At 41.3% G+C, this 14,804-nt stretch overlaps 1 protein-coding gene across 6 annotated transcripts in view; it reads left to right on the plus strand.

Moving 5' to 3' along the window:
• Positions 1-14,804, plus strand: part of chek2 (checkpoint kinase 2) — a 96,220-nt gene that overhangs the window by 5,373 nt on the left and 76,043 nt on the right. For 5 of the 6 annotated variants that reach the window (XR_011883675.1, XM_072247579.1, XM_072247576.1 and 2 more), the window contains 5 exons: positions 1,462-1,609; positions 4,481-4,571; positions 5,763-5,871; positions 13,752-13,805; positions 13,885-13,949. Coding sequence is in view for 5 of the 6 variants with exons in the window: in XM_072247579.1 (XP_072103680.1) it covers positions 1,462-1,609; positions 4,481-4,571; positions 5,763-5,871; positions 13,752-13,805; positions 13,885-13,949 (467 nt within the window). In the remaining variant the exon portion in view is untranslated. Of the gene's footprint in view, positions 1-1,461; positions 1,610-4,169; positions 4,250-4,480; positions 4,572-5,762; positions 5,872-13,751; positions 13,806-13,884; positions 13,950-14,804 lie in introns of those variants that run through there. The other variant, XM_072247580.1, reaches the window with a different exon arrangement.

A 14,804-nucleotide genomic window follows, 5' to 3' on the forward strand; every position in this document is an offset into this window, starting at 1 on the left:
TTATCTGGTAACACACACAAAATGCTGGTGGAACGCAGCAGGCCAGGCAGCATCTATAGGACCTGATGAAGGGTCTCGGCCCGAAACGTCGACTGTACTTCTTCCTATAGATGCTGCCTGGCCTGCTGCGTACCACCAGCATTTTGTGTGTGTTGCTCGAACTTACAGCATCTGCAGATTTTCCCATGTAACTGTTAGCTGGTAGAATTTTTCTTGGTATTCCTACAGGATGCCTATGCATTTTACAATATTTGACATCAAAGACTATCAAATGTATTAAGTAATTACAACTATTGTTTGACGTGTGTCCATATCTGGGTTCTGGTGTTTCCTACAAATCCCTGCCAGGCAACTTCATCCTTTGCTTTCTTCACTACTGTGTAATGCTTGCTGTTAGCCTGAATTTGTTGGTACACATTTAATCTTTAGACTGGATAGGCCTGTTACCATGCTGTATGTCAAAATAAAAATCAAAAAATAAACTTTGCCTGTAGACTGGACCACAGTCCTGAAGCAGATATTCTTGTAGTGCCTTTGTAATGAAATCATGTAACTTCATCACAAGTTAATTTTATTTTAATAATTCTTCATCTTTATTTTTCTGACATTCGGGAAATATTTTATCTTAGTGGAAAGTACAAGGCCAAGACTTGGGTTATTCTTGTGAATACTGTTTACTGGTCTAAGCCAAGTCTTGAAGTTTTAAGTGATGGCTGTTTTTTTAATATATACTTTGCCATTACTGAACGGTTGACTATTTTATACAGTGAAAATTCAAGATTGTTCAATGTCATTTCCTATACACAAGTGTAAAGAAGAGCAAAATGTTACTCCAGATCTGATGCAGCACAAAAAGAAACAACAAGATAGAGACAATAATAATAAAAAAGCACAATAAATATAAATGTATAAGATAGCTTATATACATTGATTGTATGTCCATAAAGTAATGCTAGGCACAGGAGTGTCTGTACATAAGGTGACTGACAGGAAATGTTACCGTGGTGGTGGGGGAGGCAGTTTGGAGTTTTGATATGTTTCCACAGTGCATGTTCTAACAATTTAAAAAGAACTCTTGACTATTAAGCAGTAAGGGAATGTTTAGGGTTTCTATCTTTTGAAAGCTAGTATGATAATATAAACAAATGCAGTTGGAAATTCTAGCGGTCAATATTATGAAGTTGGTTTAATTCATCGGTTGTTATCTTTTCAAAACCTTGTATCTGCTCCTTTCCACATTAGCTAGAATGGTCAAAGGAAATAATAGTTAATATTTAAAGGAAAGATGGTTTATGGCAGCCATGCTAAAAATAGCAAATGGATAATTAAGACAGGAATGTTGCTCTTTAATTGACTTCAGCTGACATTTATTTGGGATTGGGAAATGTATAGGAAATTTTACTTCGTGCAGTGTCAAATTAAGGAGTACAACTCAGTTTAAAAAAATATGTTGTTAAATAGGAGGAAATACCTGGGAATTCATTTGTAGTGTTCATTGAAGATCACAGTTCGAATGGGACCTTTCTAAATGGGACGATTATTGGAAAGAGTCAGAGATTACCACTGTGCAATAATGCAGAAATATCAATTAATCACCAATCTCACAAAGGTAAGAATGTGTTTTTGGAAACATTGGTTATTCCAGTTTAGACATCTTTATGGTGTGCAGATTGAACATCCAATTTAGAATTTTGTTGCATGTATATGTCCAGTGTTGCCAACATAGTGTTTGGGCTAATGAGTAATTTTGTTTTGTTTTATTAATATATACTTACTGAAGCTTTAATATTATTTTGTGATTTTAAATCAGTGTGTGATACAGTTCTAACTGGACTCTAAAAAGTGCTTGTGTTAATTAAGGAATGAGTAATCTTGGATTTATTTGCTTTACACTTTCTGAATTTTCACTTCCTGGTTGAATTATTTCCGTTAAAGTTATGCACCTACTTGGCTCAAAAGAAAAAGAATCTTTAAATGAGCATATAATGTTCAAAATTCAAAGTAAATTTATCACCAAAGTACACATATGTCACCATATACAGCCATGATATTCTTTTTCTAGTGAGCTTACTCAGTAAATCTATAGAGTAGTAACGGTAATGGAATCAGTGAAAGACTGCATCAACTTGGGCATGCAGTGTGCAAACACAAGTGAGGGCAAAACACCTAAATACTCAAATCTTTAGTTAACTAACTGTTCCAAACAAAAAAAGATCAGAGGAATAATTTAAGCAACACACATCAAAGTTGCTGGTGAATGCAGCGGGTCAGGCAGCATATCCAGGAAGAGGTACAGTCGACGTTTCGGGCCGAGACCCTTCGTCAGGACTAACTGAAGGAAGAGATAGTAAGAGATTTGAAAGGGGGAGGGGGAGATCCGAAATCAAAATGATAGCAGAAGACAGGAGGGGGAGGGATGGAGCCAAGAGCTGGACAGGTGATTGGCAAAAGGGATATGAGAGGATCATGGGACAGAAGGCCCAGGGAGAAGGAAAAGGGGGAGGGGGAAAAAACCCAGAGGATGGGCAAGGAGTATAGTCAGAGGGAGAAAAAGGAGAGAGAGGAAAAAAAGAATGTGTGTATATAAATAAGTAACGGATGGGGTACGAGGGGGAGGTGGGGCATCAGCAAAAGTTAGAGAAGTTAGTGTTCATGCCATCAGGTTGGAGGCTACCCAGACAGAATATAAGGTGTTGTTCCTCCAACCTGAGTGTGGCTTCATCTTTACAGTAGAGGAGGCCGTGGATAGACATATCAGAATGGGAATGGGATGTGGAATTAAAATGTGTGGCCACTGGGAGATCCTGATTTCTCTGACGGACAGAGCGTAAGTGTTCAGCAAAATGATCTCCCAGTCTGCGTTGGGTCTCGCCAATGTATAGAAAATTTATTTTGTTTTTAAGTGTTTCTTTTATAGCATAAGACATTAGCTTTCAATAGTCTATAGAACCTCCCTTAATAAATAAACTCAAGTTCATTCTTCCATTTATTTATTTGAAGTTTCTTCTACAGAATTTCCTTTCACAGATATGAGTTTTTTAGTTGTCTGAAGCTAAGTTCCTGAACCTTTTTTAAGAGTTTTGACTGGATAGCAGCCTAGAATTATTGAATATATGCATGGGCTGTCTACAAAATGGTTGAACTCTCACAATGCAGCTTTAGACCAACTTCCTTCAGAATCCAACAAACATTACGTATTGGAGCACATCAAGATTTAGTGGCAGTTAGAATATGCTGGTTTTGTTTTGTACTTGTACAGCAATAAAAAAAATCAGGCAGTACAACACCTATTATAGTATTTTTCAATGTTACTGAAAGAAGAATTAAGCTTGGTTAGGAAAATCAATGCAATTATTATTGTGTACAATAATTTGTAATGTAAACCTGCAACTTCATTTTATAGAAATGACCTGCCTATTCTCTTGTATTCAGGTCTCTGAATGTTACTGCCACCACAGCTCTGATAAATTTGTGACTGAAGTTGCAGGGTATTGGAAACCTTGTGGCATCAGTGTTTCAGCTTGGGCCCTGGCCTTCCTGACTACATGACTGCTAGACTCCCTGATCAAAATCTCAGACTGTGCTACCTTGTGGGAAAACACCTGATTTCAAAGTTGAAAGTAAATTTATTATCAAACTACATATAATTCATCATGTGCAACCCTGAGATTCATTTTCCTGTGGGCATTCACAGTAAAATACACTTTAGAATCGATGTAAGACTGCCCCCAACAGGACAGACAAACAACCAATGTGCAAAAGATGACAAACTGTGCAAATATAAAAAGAAATATAAAAAATAATGATTAAACAATAATTATTGAGAACATGAGATTAAGAGTCCTTGAAAGAAAGTCTATAGTTGTGGGAACAGTTCAGTGATTGGGCAAGTGAAATTATCCCTGCTGGTTCAAGAACTTGATGGTTGAGGGGTAATAACCATTCCTGAACCTGATGTTGTGAAACTTGTACCACCACCTTGCTGATAGCATTGAGAAGAGAGCATGGCCTGGATAGTGGGGATGCTTGATGATTTGTTTACATTACAGTATTGCTATAATTTGAACTAGATAGTATTTTCAGCATTGTATTTTCCAATGTGTTAAATGTCAAAATTGTGCATTTTCAGTTTTGTCTCTGCTTGTTTAAAATTTCTTTCTTGGGGGTAGATGGAAAGGATAAAACTTGCATGTAGCAGCTTTCATGACTCCTGGATGCCGCGAAGTGCACTAGTGCTGAATGAAATCAGGTGAATATTGTAATCTAGGAAATGAATGATGTAATTGGAACTTTTAAAAGGTGCCGAATTATATTGTGACCCAAACAATGTTTTATTACACCTTTAATTTTTGAAGATCTTTTATTCTTCACAAGTTAGTTATAAACTTTGTGTGCATTGCAACAACAGAACAATATTACGGTGGTTTCACCTCTTTAGATTATGAAAATGACTTGGTTCTCCTGAATTGCTGTTTTCTAGTTTTTGTCTTTTCTGATCTGATGACGGATGACCTAATGAATTTACCAAAAAAATTCAGAGATAAGTACATCATTTCAAAAGCACTTGGCTCGTAAGTTTGAGTTGCAGTTATTTTTCTTATAAGTCCATTAAATGTTCCTGTTTATTATGTTCTGAGCAAAAACTGATAGAAAATTGGTGGGGGGGGGGGAGGATAAAATTTGTTTATGTGGGATGTCATGTAAATGTGTGCTTCGTCATCTGAGGCTGGATGGATTGAAGGACCTGTTTCTTGCTACATAGATGTTACAAAGTAAATGGCAATAAAAGGAGAAGGTAACAGAACTTCTCTTTCGGATTTACTGCATAGTCTAACATTTCTACAACCATATCTGATTTGCTTTCTCTGCAGTGGTTTTGTTTTCGTTCTCTTATATTTTTCGAGAAAGAGCCCAGTACAGTACTGAAATGATCATTCAGGCAAAAGACAATAGATTACGTATTAGCTTTGACTGAACTCAATCTCTTTAACTGATCACAATTCCAATTAAAGATTTCTGGGGTGGAACACTGGTAGTTTCCTCCAATTCTCTAATTCCTTTTTTAAATCCACCTTTGAGGTTGATAAGAAAATATATACACTGATTTTTGTGAAACTTACTGAATTCAGTCTGATACATGACTATAAAATTTGTTCACTATTATTAGAAAGGATTTTAATTTATTTTTCCATTTGAAGAAATTAACTGAAATCATCATTTTAATGGGACCAAATTTAAATTTAAAAAATTGGCTGTAGAGGGGACAGCCAGAGATCTTGTCCCAGAGCATCAAATGATTAATGAGAGAGGGCATAATTTTAAGATGATTGAAGGGAAGTATATTGGGGATGTCAGAGGTAAGTATTTTTTACTTAGAGAGTGGTAGGTGCATAGAATGTGCTGCTAAGGGGTGATGGTAGAGGCAGATACATTTGGTGAATTTAAGGGACTCTTAGATAGGCACATGGATGGGAAAAAATGGTTATATGAGAAGGAAGGCATCCATGGAGAGGAATAAACGATCGATCTTTCGGGCTGAGACTGTTCACCAGGACTCCTTTCATTCAAGTCCTCATGAAGGGACTTGGCCTGAAGCACTGACAGTTTATCCCTCTCCATGGATGCCTCCTGACTTGCTGAGTTCCTCCAGCATTTTACATGTGTTAATCTGTACATCAGTTTCTTTATGTTGGTTATCTCCGAATGTTTTGTCTTTAATTTCTTGATCGATTTATTTTTTTAAATTATTTGTTATTCTGCAGGGGTGTTTGTGGAGAGGTGAAGTTGGCATTTGAGAAGACAACTTGCAAGAAGGTAGCTGTGAAGATTGTGCATAAACCAAAATTTGCGAAACTTGTAACTGAGCGAGGAGTAAGTACAATCAGCCACATTGTGTAGTTTCTGTTGCAAGGGTTTTTTGTTGACCTGAGCTAGTAAGGAAATGACAAAAGGGAACAGATCTGCAGCAGTAAATCAAAAATTACTATCAAATTAATAGCAACAGCTCAAGTTCCAAACTGTTGAAGATGTTGGATGAAATCAAAAAGTTGGGATTTGTGGAGGAGTTTTTGTTGTCTGAACTTGGGAAGCTTGTGATTTACCTTGTAAAGAAATCTCAAAAGGCTGATGAGCTTTATTTGTCACATGTATGTCGAAACATTCAGTGAAATATGTCACTTGTGTGGAGGATGTACTGTGGCATTCCATAAATGTTACCAATATATTCAGTGAAAGAAACTTCAGATTTCTGTTAACCATCAGGTTTACTCTACAACTTCCAGGACAAGATAGGACAAAGTCAGCATGGTTTCCTTAAGGGAAAATCTTGCCTGACGAACCTGTTGAGTTCTTTGAGGAGATTACAAGTAGGATAGATAAAGGGGATGCAGTGGATGTTCTGTATTTGGCAAGGTGCTATATGTGAGGTTGCTTTCCTGGTATTACAGGAAAGTTACTTGCATAGTTAGAGCATTAGCTGATTGGTAGGAGACAGTAAGTGGGTATAAAAGGATACTTTTCAAAGGCCTGCCAGTGACCAGTGTCTTCGCAGGGATGTGTTGGGACAGCTTTTTATGCTGTATATCAATGGTTTAGATGATGGAATAGATGGCTTTGTTGCCAAGTTTGCAAATGATACTGTTACGTACCCCGTAACTGGGTTGCCAAACCAGCAGAAATGGACCACTCAGTTGGAGTCTGGATTACTAGAACTAAGAAAGTTTTATTAAAGAAACAAGCAACACAGTAATCGAAAGGATAATAAATGCAACAGTTCAGCAATGATAACCACACATGTGCACAGAATTAAGATAACAGCATCAATCAAGCTCTATCGTTGTCTAGGGGTAAATGACCAAATTTCAAAGTGACACAAAAGTTCAGTCCAATTTAGTTCAGTTCGCAGTAATCGTTGCCATGGCGATGGACAATGTGGGGGGAGGGAGAGAGAGAGAACGGGAACGACTGATCATTCAGACACGGCTTCCACTCACAGACCGGCGATATGGCTCACAAGCAGCTTTCGGGCAGGTCCTTGGTGATGTCACCTGAGGTCACCGACTGTGACCCCTCCTCCAGATGCAGTCGATCCTCTGCAGTGAACCCGGCACCCAAGCAAGGGCGGACACACACCGGGTTCCCGCTGATCGTACCTTTCCACCCTGTGCGTTGTCCGGTACTTCCCACCGACTCGTGAGAGGCGCACCGCTTCCAGGGTCTCGTTACCTCGGGTGTCGTGTGTGTCCTGCCTTAGCGAACCGGTCCCTTTTTATCCCCCTGCTGGGGTATCGCCTGTCCATCACTTCAAACAGTTCAGGGTTCAAAGGGGGAGCCGCTCCAGACAGCTCTCTCTCTCCCCCGTCCCTTCATTACACATCTCCAGATGCTGTTTCATTGTGTTCCTTATCTCTCTCTTGAAGACAGGTGGCAGACCAACTGCTGATCACACAGGACAGCTAACATCTTATCTATGTGTATTCTCGTCACAATACAAAGATTGGTGGAGAGGCAGATGAACGCAGCAGGCCAGGCAGCATCTATAGGAAGAGGTGCAGTCAACGTTTCGGGCCGAGACCTTAACGAAGGGTCTCGGCCCGAAACGTTGACTGCACCTCTTCCTATAGATGCTGCCTGGCCTGCTGCGTTCACCAGCAATTTTTATGTGCGTTGCTTGAAATTCCAGCATCTGCAGATTTCCTTGTGTTTGTGGAGAGGCAGGTAGTGTTGAGGAAACACATAAGCTTCAGAAGGACTTGGACAAATTAGGGGAATGGGCAAGAAAGAGGCAAATGAAATAAAATGTTGGAAAGTGCATAGTCATGCACTTTGGTAGTAGAAATAAATGTACAGAATATCTTCTAAACAGGGAGAAAATCCCAAAATATGAGATGCAAAGGGACTTGCAGGTTGAGTTGGTGGTGAGGAAGGCAAATTACAATGTTAACATTCATTTCAAGAGCCTGGAATACAAAATCGGGGATGTGAGGCTGAGGCTTTATAAGGCACTGGTGAAGCCTCACCTTGAAGTATTGTGAACACTTTAGGGCTCCTCATCTAAGAAAAGATGTGCTCGCGGGTCCAAAGGAAGTTCACAAGGAATGAAAGGGTTATCATACGGGGAACATTTGATGGCTCTGGGTCTGTACTCGCTGGAATTTAGAAGGATGATGGGGAATCTCATTGAAACCTTTCAAATGTTGAAAGGACTAGACTGAAAGGATGTGAAAAGGATGTTTCCCGTGGTGGGGAAGATGGACAAGATGGTACAGTCTCAGGATAGAGGGACGTCCATTTAGAACAGAGATACGGAGAAACAGTGGGTGGTGAATTTGTTACCACAGGCAGCTGTGGAGGTCAGGTCATTCGTTGTATTTAAGGCAGAGATTGATAGGTTCTTGATTGGACATGACATTAAAGGTTATAGGGAAAAGTGTGGGCTGCGGAGGGGAAAAAAGAATCAGGCGTGATTGAATGGTGGAGCAGACTAGATGGGCCAAATGGCCAAGGTCGCAGCAACAACCTGCCACTCAACTTCAGTAAGACGAAAGAGCTGATTGTGGACTTTAGGAAGGGTAAGACGAATGAACACGTACAAATCCTCATGGAGGAATCAGAATTGGAGGGAGGAGCAGTTTCAAGTTCCTGAGTATCAAGATCTCTGACAACCTAACCTGGTCCCAGTATATCGATGCAGCTATAAAGAAGGCAAGACAGCGTCTATATTTTAGGAGTTTGAAGAGATTTGATATTTCAACCCTCTGCAGCTTCCTTCAGTCCTGTGGCCCCCATACCAGACAGTGATGCAGCCTGTCGGAATGCTCTGTGGAGAGGGTTGTAAATTTAGTTGGTTCCATCTTGGGTACTAGTCCAGGACACCTTCAAGGAGCAGTGTCTCAGAAAGGCAGCATCCATTATTAAGGACCCCCAGCACCCAGGGCAGCCCTTTTTCTCACTCTTAACATCAGGTAGGAGGTACAGAAGCCTGAAGGCACACACTTAGCGATTCAGGAACAACTTCTTCCCTCTGCCATCCGATTCCTAAATGGACATTGATCCTGTGAACACTACCTCACTCTCTTAATATATATTTCTGTTTTTGCAGGATTTTTAATCCATTCATTATGCATATACAGTAATTGATTTATCATTTTTCTTCTATATTATGTATTACATTAAACTGCTGCTATGTTAACAAATTTTATGACACATGCCGGTGATAATAAACCTGATTCTGATTCTATTCTGCTCCTAAGTCTTATGGTCTAAGTAACACTTTTTTTAACTGAGAAATCCTAGATCACTTCACAGGAGTGTGATTAATCAAAAGATTGAGCTCAACCTCACATGGAGCTACTTGGAGTTTGTGACCAAAAGCTTGGGCAAAGAAGCAGGTTTAATAAACATTTTAGAGAAGGAAAGGCCCATGTTCAGTTTGGTGGTTTTGGGAAGGAATTGTAGATCCTGGGGAACTTAACAAATAAAGTAGTCGTTGGTGATGCCCAAGGAGTTCTTGAAATTCTTGAAAATGGCTAAAGGGTTATAAAGAGAGCCTTCATCAGAGTATTGAGTACAGGAGTTGAGATGTTACGTTGAAGTTGTTTAAAATGTCGGTGAGGCCAAATTTGGTGTATTATGGGCAAATGGTCACCTATCTACCGGAATGATATCAATAAGATTGAAAGAATATAGAAAAAATTCCAAGGATGGTGTTGGGACTTGAGGACCTGAGTCACAGGGAAACGTTGAATAGAGTACAACTTTATACCATGGAGCATAGGAGAAATAGTGGAGAGTTAAAAAACATAGAAAATAGGTGCAGGAGTAGGCCATTCGGCCCGTCGAGCCTGCACTGCCATTCAGTATGATCATGGCTGATCATCCAACTCAGAACCCTGTACCAGCCTTCCCTCCATACCCCCTGATCCTTTTAGCCACAAGGGCCATATCTAACTCCCTCTTAAATATAGCCAATGAACTGGCCTCAACTGTTCCCTGTGGCAGAGAATTCCACAGATTCACCACTCTCTGTGTGAAGAAGTTTTTCCTAATCTCGGTCCTAAAAGGCTTCCCCTTTATCCTCAAACTGTGACCCCTCGTTCTTCTGGACTTCCCCAACATCGGGAACAATCTTCCTGCATCTAGCCTGTCCAATCCCTTTAGGATTTTATACGTTTCAATAAGATCCCCCCTCAATCTCTAAATTCCAGAGAGTATAAGCCTAGTCGATCCATTCTTTCATCATATGAAAGTCCTGCCATCCCAGGAATCAATCTGGTGAACCTTCTTTATACTCTCTCTAGGACAAGAATGTCTTTCCTCAGATTAGGGGACCAAAACTGCACGCAATACTCCAGGTGTGGTCTCACCAAGGCCTTGTACAACTGCAGTAGTACCTCCCTGCTCTTGTACTCGAATCCTCTTGCTATGAATGCCAGCATACCATTCACCTTTCTCACCGCCTGCTGTACCTGCATGCCCACTTTCAATGACTGGTGTATAATGACACCCAGGTCTCGTTGCACCTCCCCTTTTCCTAATCAGCCACCATTCAAATAATAATATTTTCCTGTTTTTTGCCACCAAGGTGGATAACCTCACATTTATCCACATTAAATTGCATCTGCCATGAATTTGCCCACTCACCTAACCTATCCAAGTCACCTTGCATCCTCTTAGCATCCTCCTCACAGCTAACACTGCTGCCCAGCTTCGTGTCATCTGCAAACTTGGAGATGCTGCATTTAATTCCCTCATCTAAGTCATTAATATATATTGTAAACAACTGGCGTCCCAGCACTGAGCCTTGCGGTACCCCACTAGTCACTGCCTGCCATTCTGAAAAGGTCCAGTTTATTCCCACTCTTTGCTTCCTGTCTGCCAACCAATTCTCTATCCACATCAATACCTTACTCCCAATACCATGTGCTTTAAGTTTGCACACTAATCTCCTGTGTGGGACCTTGTCAAAAGCCTTTTGAAAATCCAAATATACCACATCCACTGGTTCTCCCTATCCACTCTACTAGTTACATCCTCAAAAAATTCTATGAGATTTGTCAGACATGATTTTCCTTTCACAAATCCATGCTGACTTTGTCCGATGATTTCACCGCTTTCCAAATGTGCTGTTATCACATCTTTGTTAACTGACTCTAGCATTTTCCCCACCACCGATGTCAGGCTAACCGGTCTATAATTCCCCGGTTTCTCTCTCCCTCCTTTTTTAAAAAGCGGGGTTATATTCCAAAGTGAGTTGATAGCGGATTTGACTTTATTACTTGCATCCTTCATATACATGAGTAAAAATCTTTACGTTACGTCTCCGTAATGTGTAATTTATAATAGTTTGTACAGCAAGACAGTCAGTATAACATAGAAATACAGCTGTGTCAGCATGAATTAATCAGTCTGATTGCCTGGTGGAAGAAGCTGCCCTGGAGCCTGTTGGTCCTGGCTTTTATGCTGCAGTACCATTTCCTGGATGTTAGCAGCTGGAACAGTTTGTGGTTGGGGTGACTCGGGTCCCCAAAGATCCATTGGGCCCTTTTTACACACCTGTCTTTGTAAATGTCCTGAATAGTGGGAATTTCACATCTACAGATGCGCTGGGCTGTCCGCACCACTCTCTGCAGAGGGAAGTACAGTTCCCATACCAGGCAGTGACGCAAGCAGTCAGGATGCTCTCAATTGTGCCCCTGTAGAAAGATTTTAGGATTTGGGGGCCATACCAAACTACTTCAACTGTCTGAGGTGAAAGAGGTGCCGTTGTCCCTTTTTCACCACATAGCCGGTATGTACAGACCACATGAGATACTCGGTGATGTTTGTGCCAAGAAAATTAGAGCTGTTCACCCTCTCAACTCCAGGTCCATTGATGTCAATAGGTGTTAGCTGCCTTCATTCCTCCTGTAGTCCACAACCAGTTCCTTTGTTTTTGCGACAGTGAGGGAGAGGTTGTTTTCTTGACTTCACTGTGTCAGGGTGATGACTTCTTCTCTGTAGGCTGCCTCATTATTATTGGAGATTAGGCCAATCAGTCTAGTGTCATCAGCAAATTAGCAGATTGGAGCTGTAGGTGGCGACAGAGTCTTGGGTATACAGAGAGTAAAGGAGGGGTCTTAGAGCACAGCCCTGAGGAGCACCTGTGTTGAGGGGCAGAGGTGAGGGAGCCTCTCTTACCACCTGCTGGCAATCTGACAGGAAGTCCAGGATCCAGCAACACAAGGCAGGGTGAAGGCTGAGGTCTCGTGAGCTTCTTGTCGAGCCCGGAGGGAATTATAGCATTGAATATTGTACAGTGGTCCAACAAGAGCGTTCTCACATAAGCATCCTCCTTCTCCAGATGTGTAAGGACGGTGTGTAGAGCTGTGGTTATTGCGTCATCTGTCGATCAGTTGTGTCGCCAGGCGAATTGTAGGGGGCCCAGTGTGGATGGTAGCATGCTGCAGATGTAGTCCTTGACCAGCCTCTCAAAGCATTTGCTTATTATTGAGGTGAGTGCGACAGGATGCCAGTCACTCAGACATGAAGTGTATAGATAGGGTTAATGTAAGTAGGCTTTTTCCACTGGGATTGAGAAGGATAAGAACTGGTGGTCATTGGTTAAGGGGGAATATGGGGAACTTTCTTAATCAGAAGGTGGTGCAAATGTGGAGCAAGCTGCCAGCAGAAGTGGTGCATGGGTGTTTCAGTGCACCGTTTAAGAGAAGCTTGGGCAAGTACGTAGGCTGGAAGGGTGTGGAGAGCTGTGGTCCAGGAGCAAATTGGTGGGACTTGGCAGAGTAACAGTTCAACACGAACTAGTTGGATTGAAGGACCTGTTTCTGTGTTGTGGTGTTTTATGACGTTCTGAGTCAAAAGTGGAGGACCATGGCTATCTAGAGGGTTTCTTAGGTGAGAGGAATTTCAAAGTCATGGTCAACATTGTAAAATTAAGGCTTAATTGAGAGCCAGTGGAGGCCAGCAAACCTTGGACCTTGTGCAAGTTACCATTTAAGCAGAATGTTGCATAACCTCAAATTTAAGGGTTGAATGAGGGAGGCTGGCTACCATTGTTGAATTTCTGACTTGCAATCAATTAGGATTACAGGGAGTTCTGGGAGGTGGGGGGGACCCTGGTGAGAACCTGGGAGGCAGTTTGAAGTAAAGGAGCAAAGATGCTGGAAACAGTATGTGATACAACATCATAGTGAAGTTGTTGTTTGAGTTGAGATTATTCATCAGAAAATGCAGGAAAGAGTATCAATCTGAAATATTAGCACAATTCTCTCTATGGATGCTGCCTATTCTCTCCGTTTACAGCAGTGTTATTTTGATCTGTAAAGTATGGGTGCTGAAAAATGCTGCCTTTAAAGCAATGTGTTACCATAAGCGTCAATTTTCTTCTATTGCAGAATGTTGTATTTGTGTGGACGATGACTAACTGCTCTGGAGAGTGTGTCATTCATGCATACCTTATTCCACTTAGCTGTTTATCCCCAGAATCCAAGAGTAGACTTGCTCTGGAGTAACTCAAAGCTGCTTAGACATCATGGCAGCTCCAATGTACACCAAAGGCTGCTAATCCCTACTGCCGTGCCAGGAATGTTATCACAGTGAAATGACTGACCCCTAATTTCTTTTATGCATGGCATCTGTCTCAAGTTCAAAGCCACCCACCTACAAAAATTCCTTTGTACCACTTGCAGCTAAACCAAATTTGTTCGCCATGAAGCATTTTCTTTACTTCAAGTTCTTAAACTTGTTTTCTGCAGGATGTATCTTCTAATGTTGCAACAGAGATTGAAATTCTAAAGAAATTGGACCATGTAAGTATTTTAAAACAGCCTCTATTTTTTGGTTGAATCATTGATAACTGGCTAATTATTTTTACTTTTATTCTTAAAGCCTTGTATAATCAAGATTGAAGAGGTGTTTGATTTTGAAGATGCTTTCTACATTGTACTGGATTTGTAAGTGCCTTTATGTTCATTGTTGATTGTTGTTTACAGCTGGCAGTTGAAGCAGTGCAGCCTGTTCTGTTTTATCAGAGTTTATACCGATGTAGAGAAAAGTAAATTAGTGGAATATTATTTTGCTCTGATAACTGGTGATGGAATGTAAGCTCAATTCAGAGAGTATTTTCTAGGATACTGATTCCTTGCCTGTGTAAATTCAGAATATTAAGCAGACATTGAAGTGTTATGGTTAAAGATGGAAGCAGGCACACCTCGCCCCCTCCACTTTCTGATTTCTACGTGACTCCCTCATCCATTCATCCCTCCCCACTGATCTCCCTCCTGGTAAGCGGAGTAAGTGCTACACCTGCCCCTACACCACCTCCCTCACTACCATTCAGGGCCCCAAACAGTCCTTCCAGGTGAGATGACACTTCACCTGTGAGTCTGTCAGGGTCATCGACTGTATCCGGTGCTCCCGGTGTGGCCTCCTATATATTGGTGAGACCTGATGTAGATTAGGAGACTGCTTTGCCAAGCACCTACTCTCCATATGCCAGAAAAAAGTGGGATCTCCCAGTGGCCACCCATTTTAATTCCACATGTCCCATTCCCATTCCAACATGTCCATCCATGGCCTCTTCTACTGTCGCAATGAGTTTGGAGCAGCAACACCTCATATTCCGTCTGGGTAGCCTCCAACCTGATGGCATGAGCATCAACTTCTCAAACTTCAGGTAATGGCCAACCCAACCCTGCTCCCCCCACTTCACCATTCCCCATCCCATTTTCTCCTCCTCTCACTTTATCTCCTTGCCTGCACTTTGGTGCTCCACCCCTTTTCTTTCTCCTATGGCCTTCTGTCCTCTC

Source organism: Mobula birostris, chromosome 31 (genome assembly GCF_030028105.1).
Source record: "Mobula birostris isolate sMobBir1 chromosome 31, sMobBir1.hap1, whole genome shotgun sequence".
NCBI classification, from domain to species: domain Eukaryota; kingdom Metazoa; phylum Chordata; class Chondrichthyes; order Myliobatiformes; family Myliobatidae; genus Mobula; species Mobula birostris.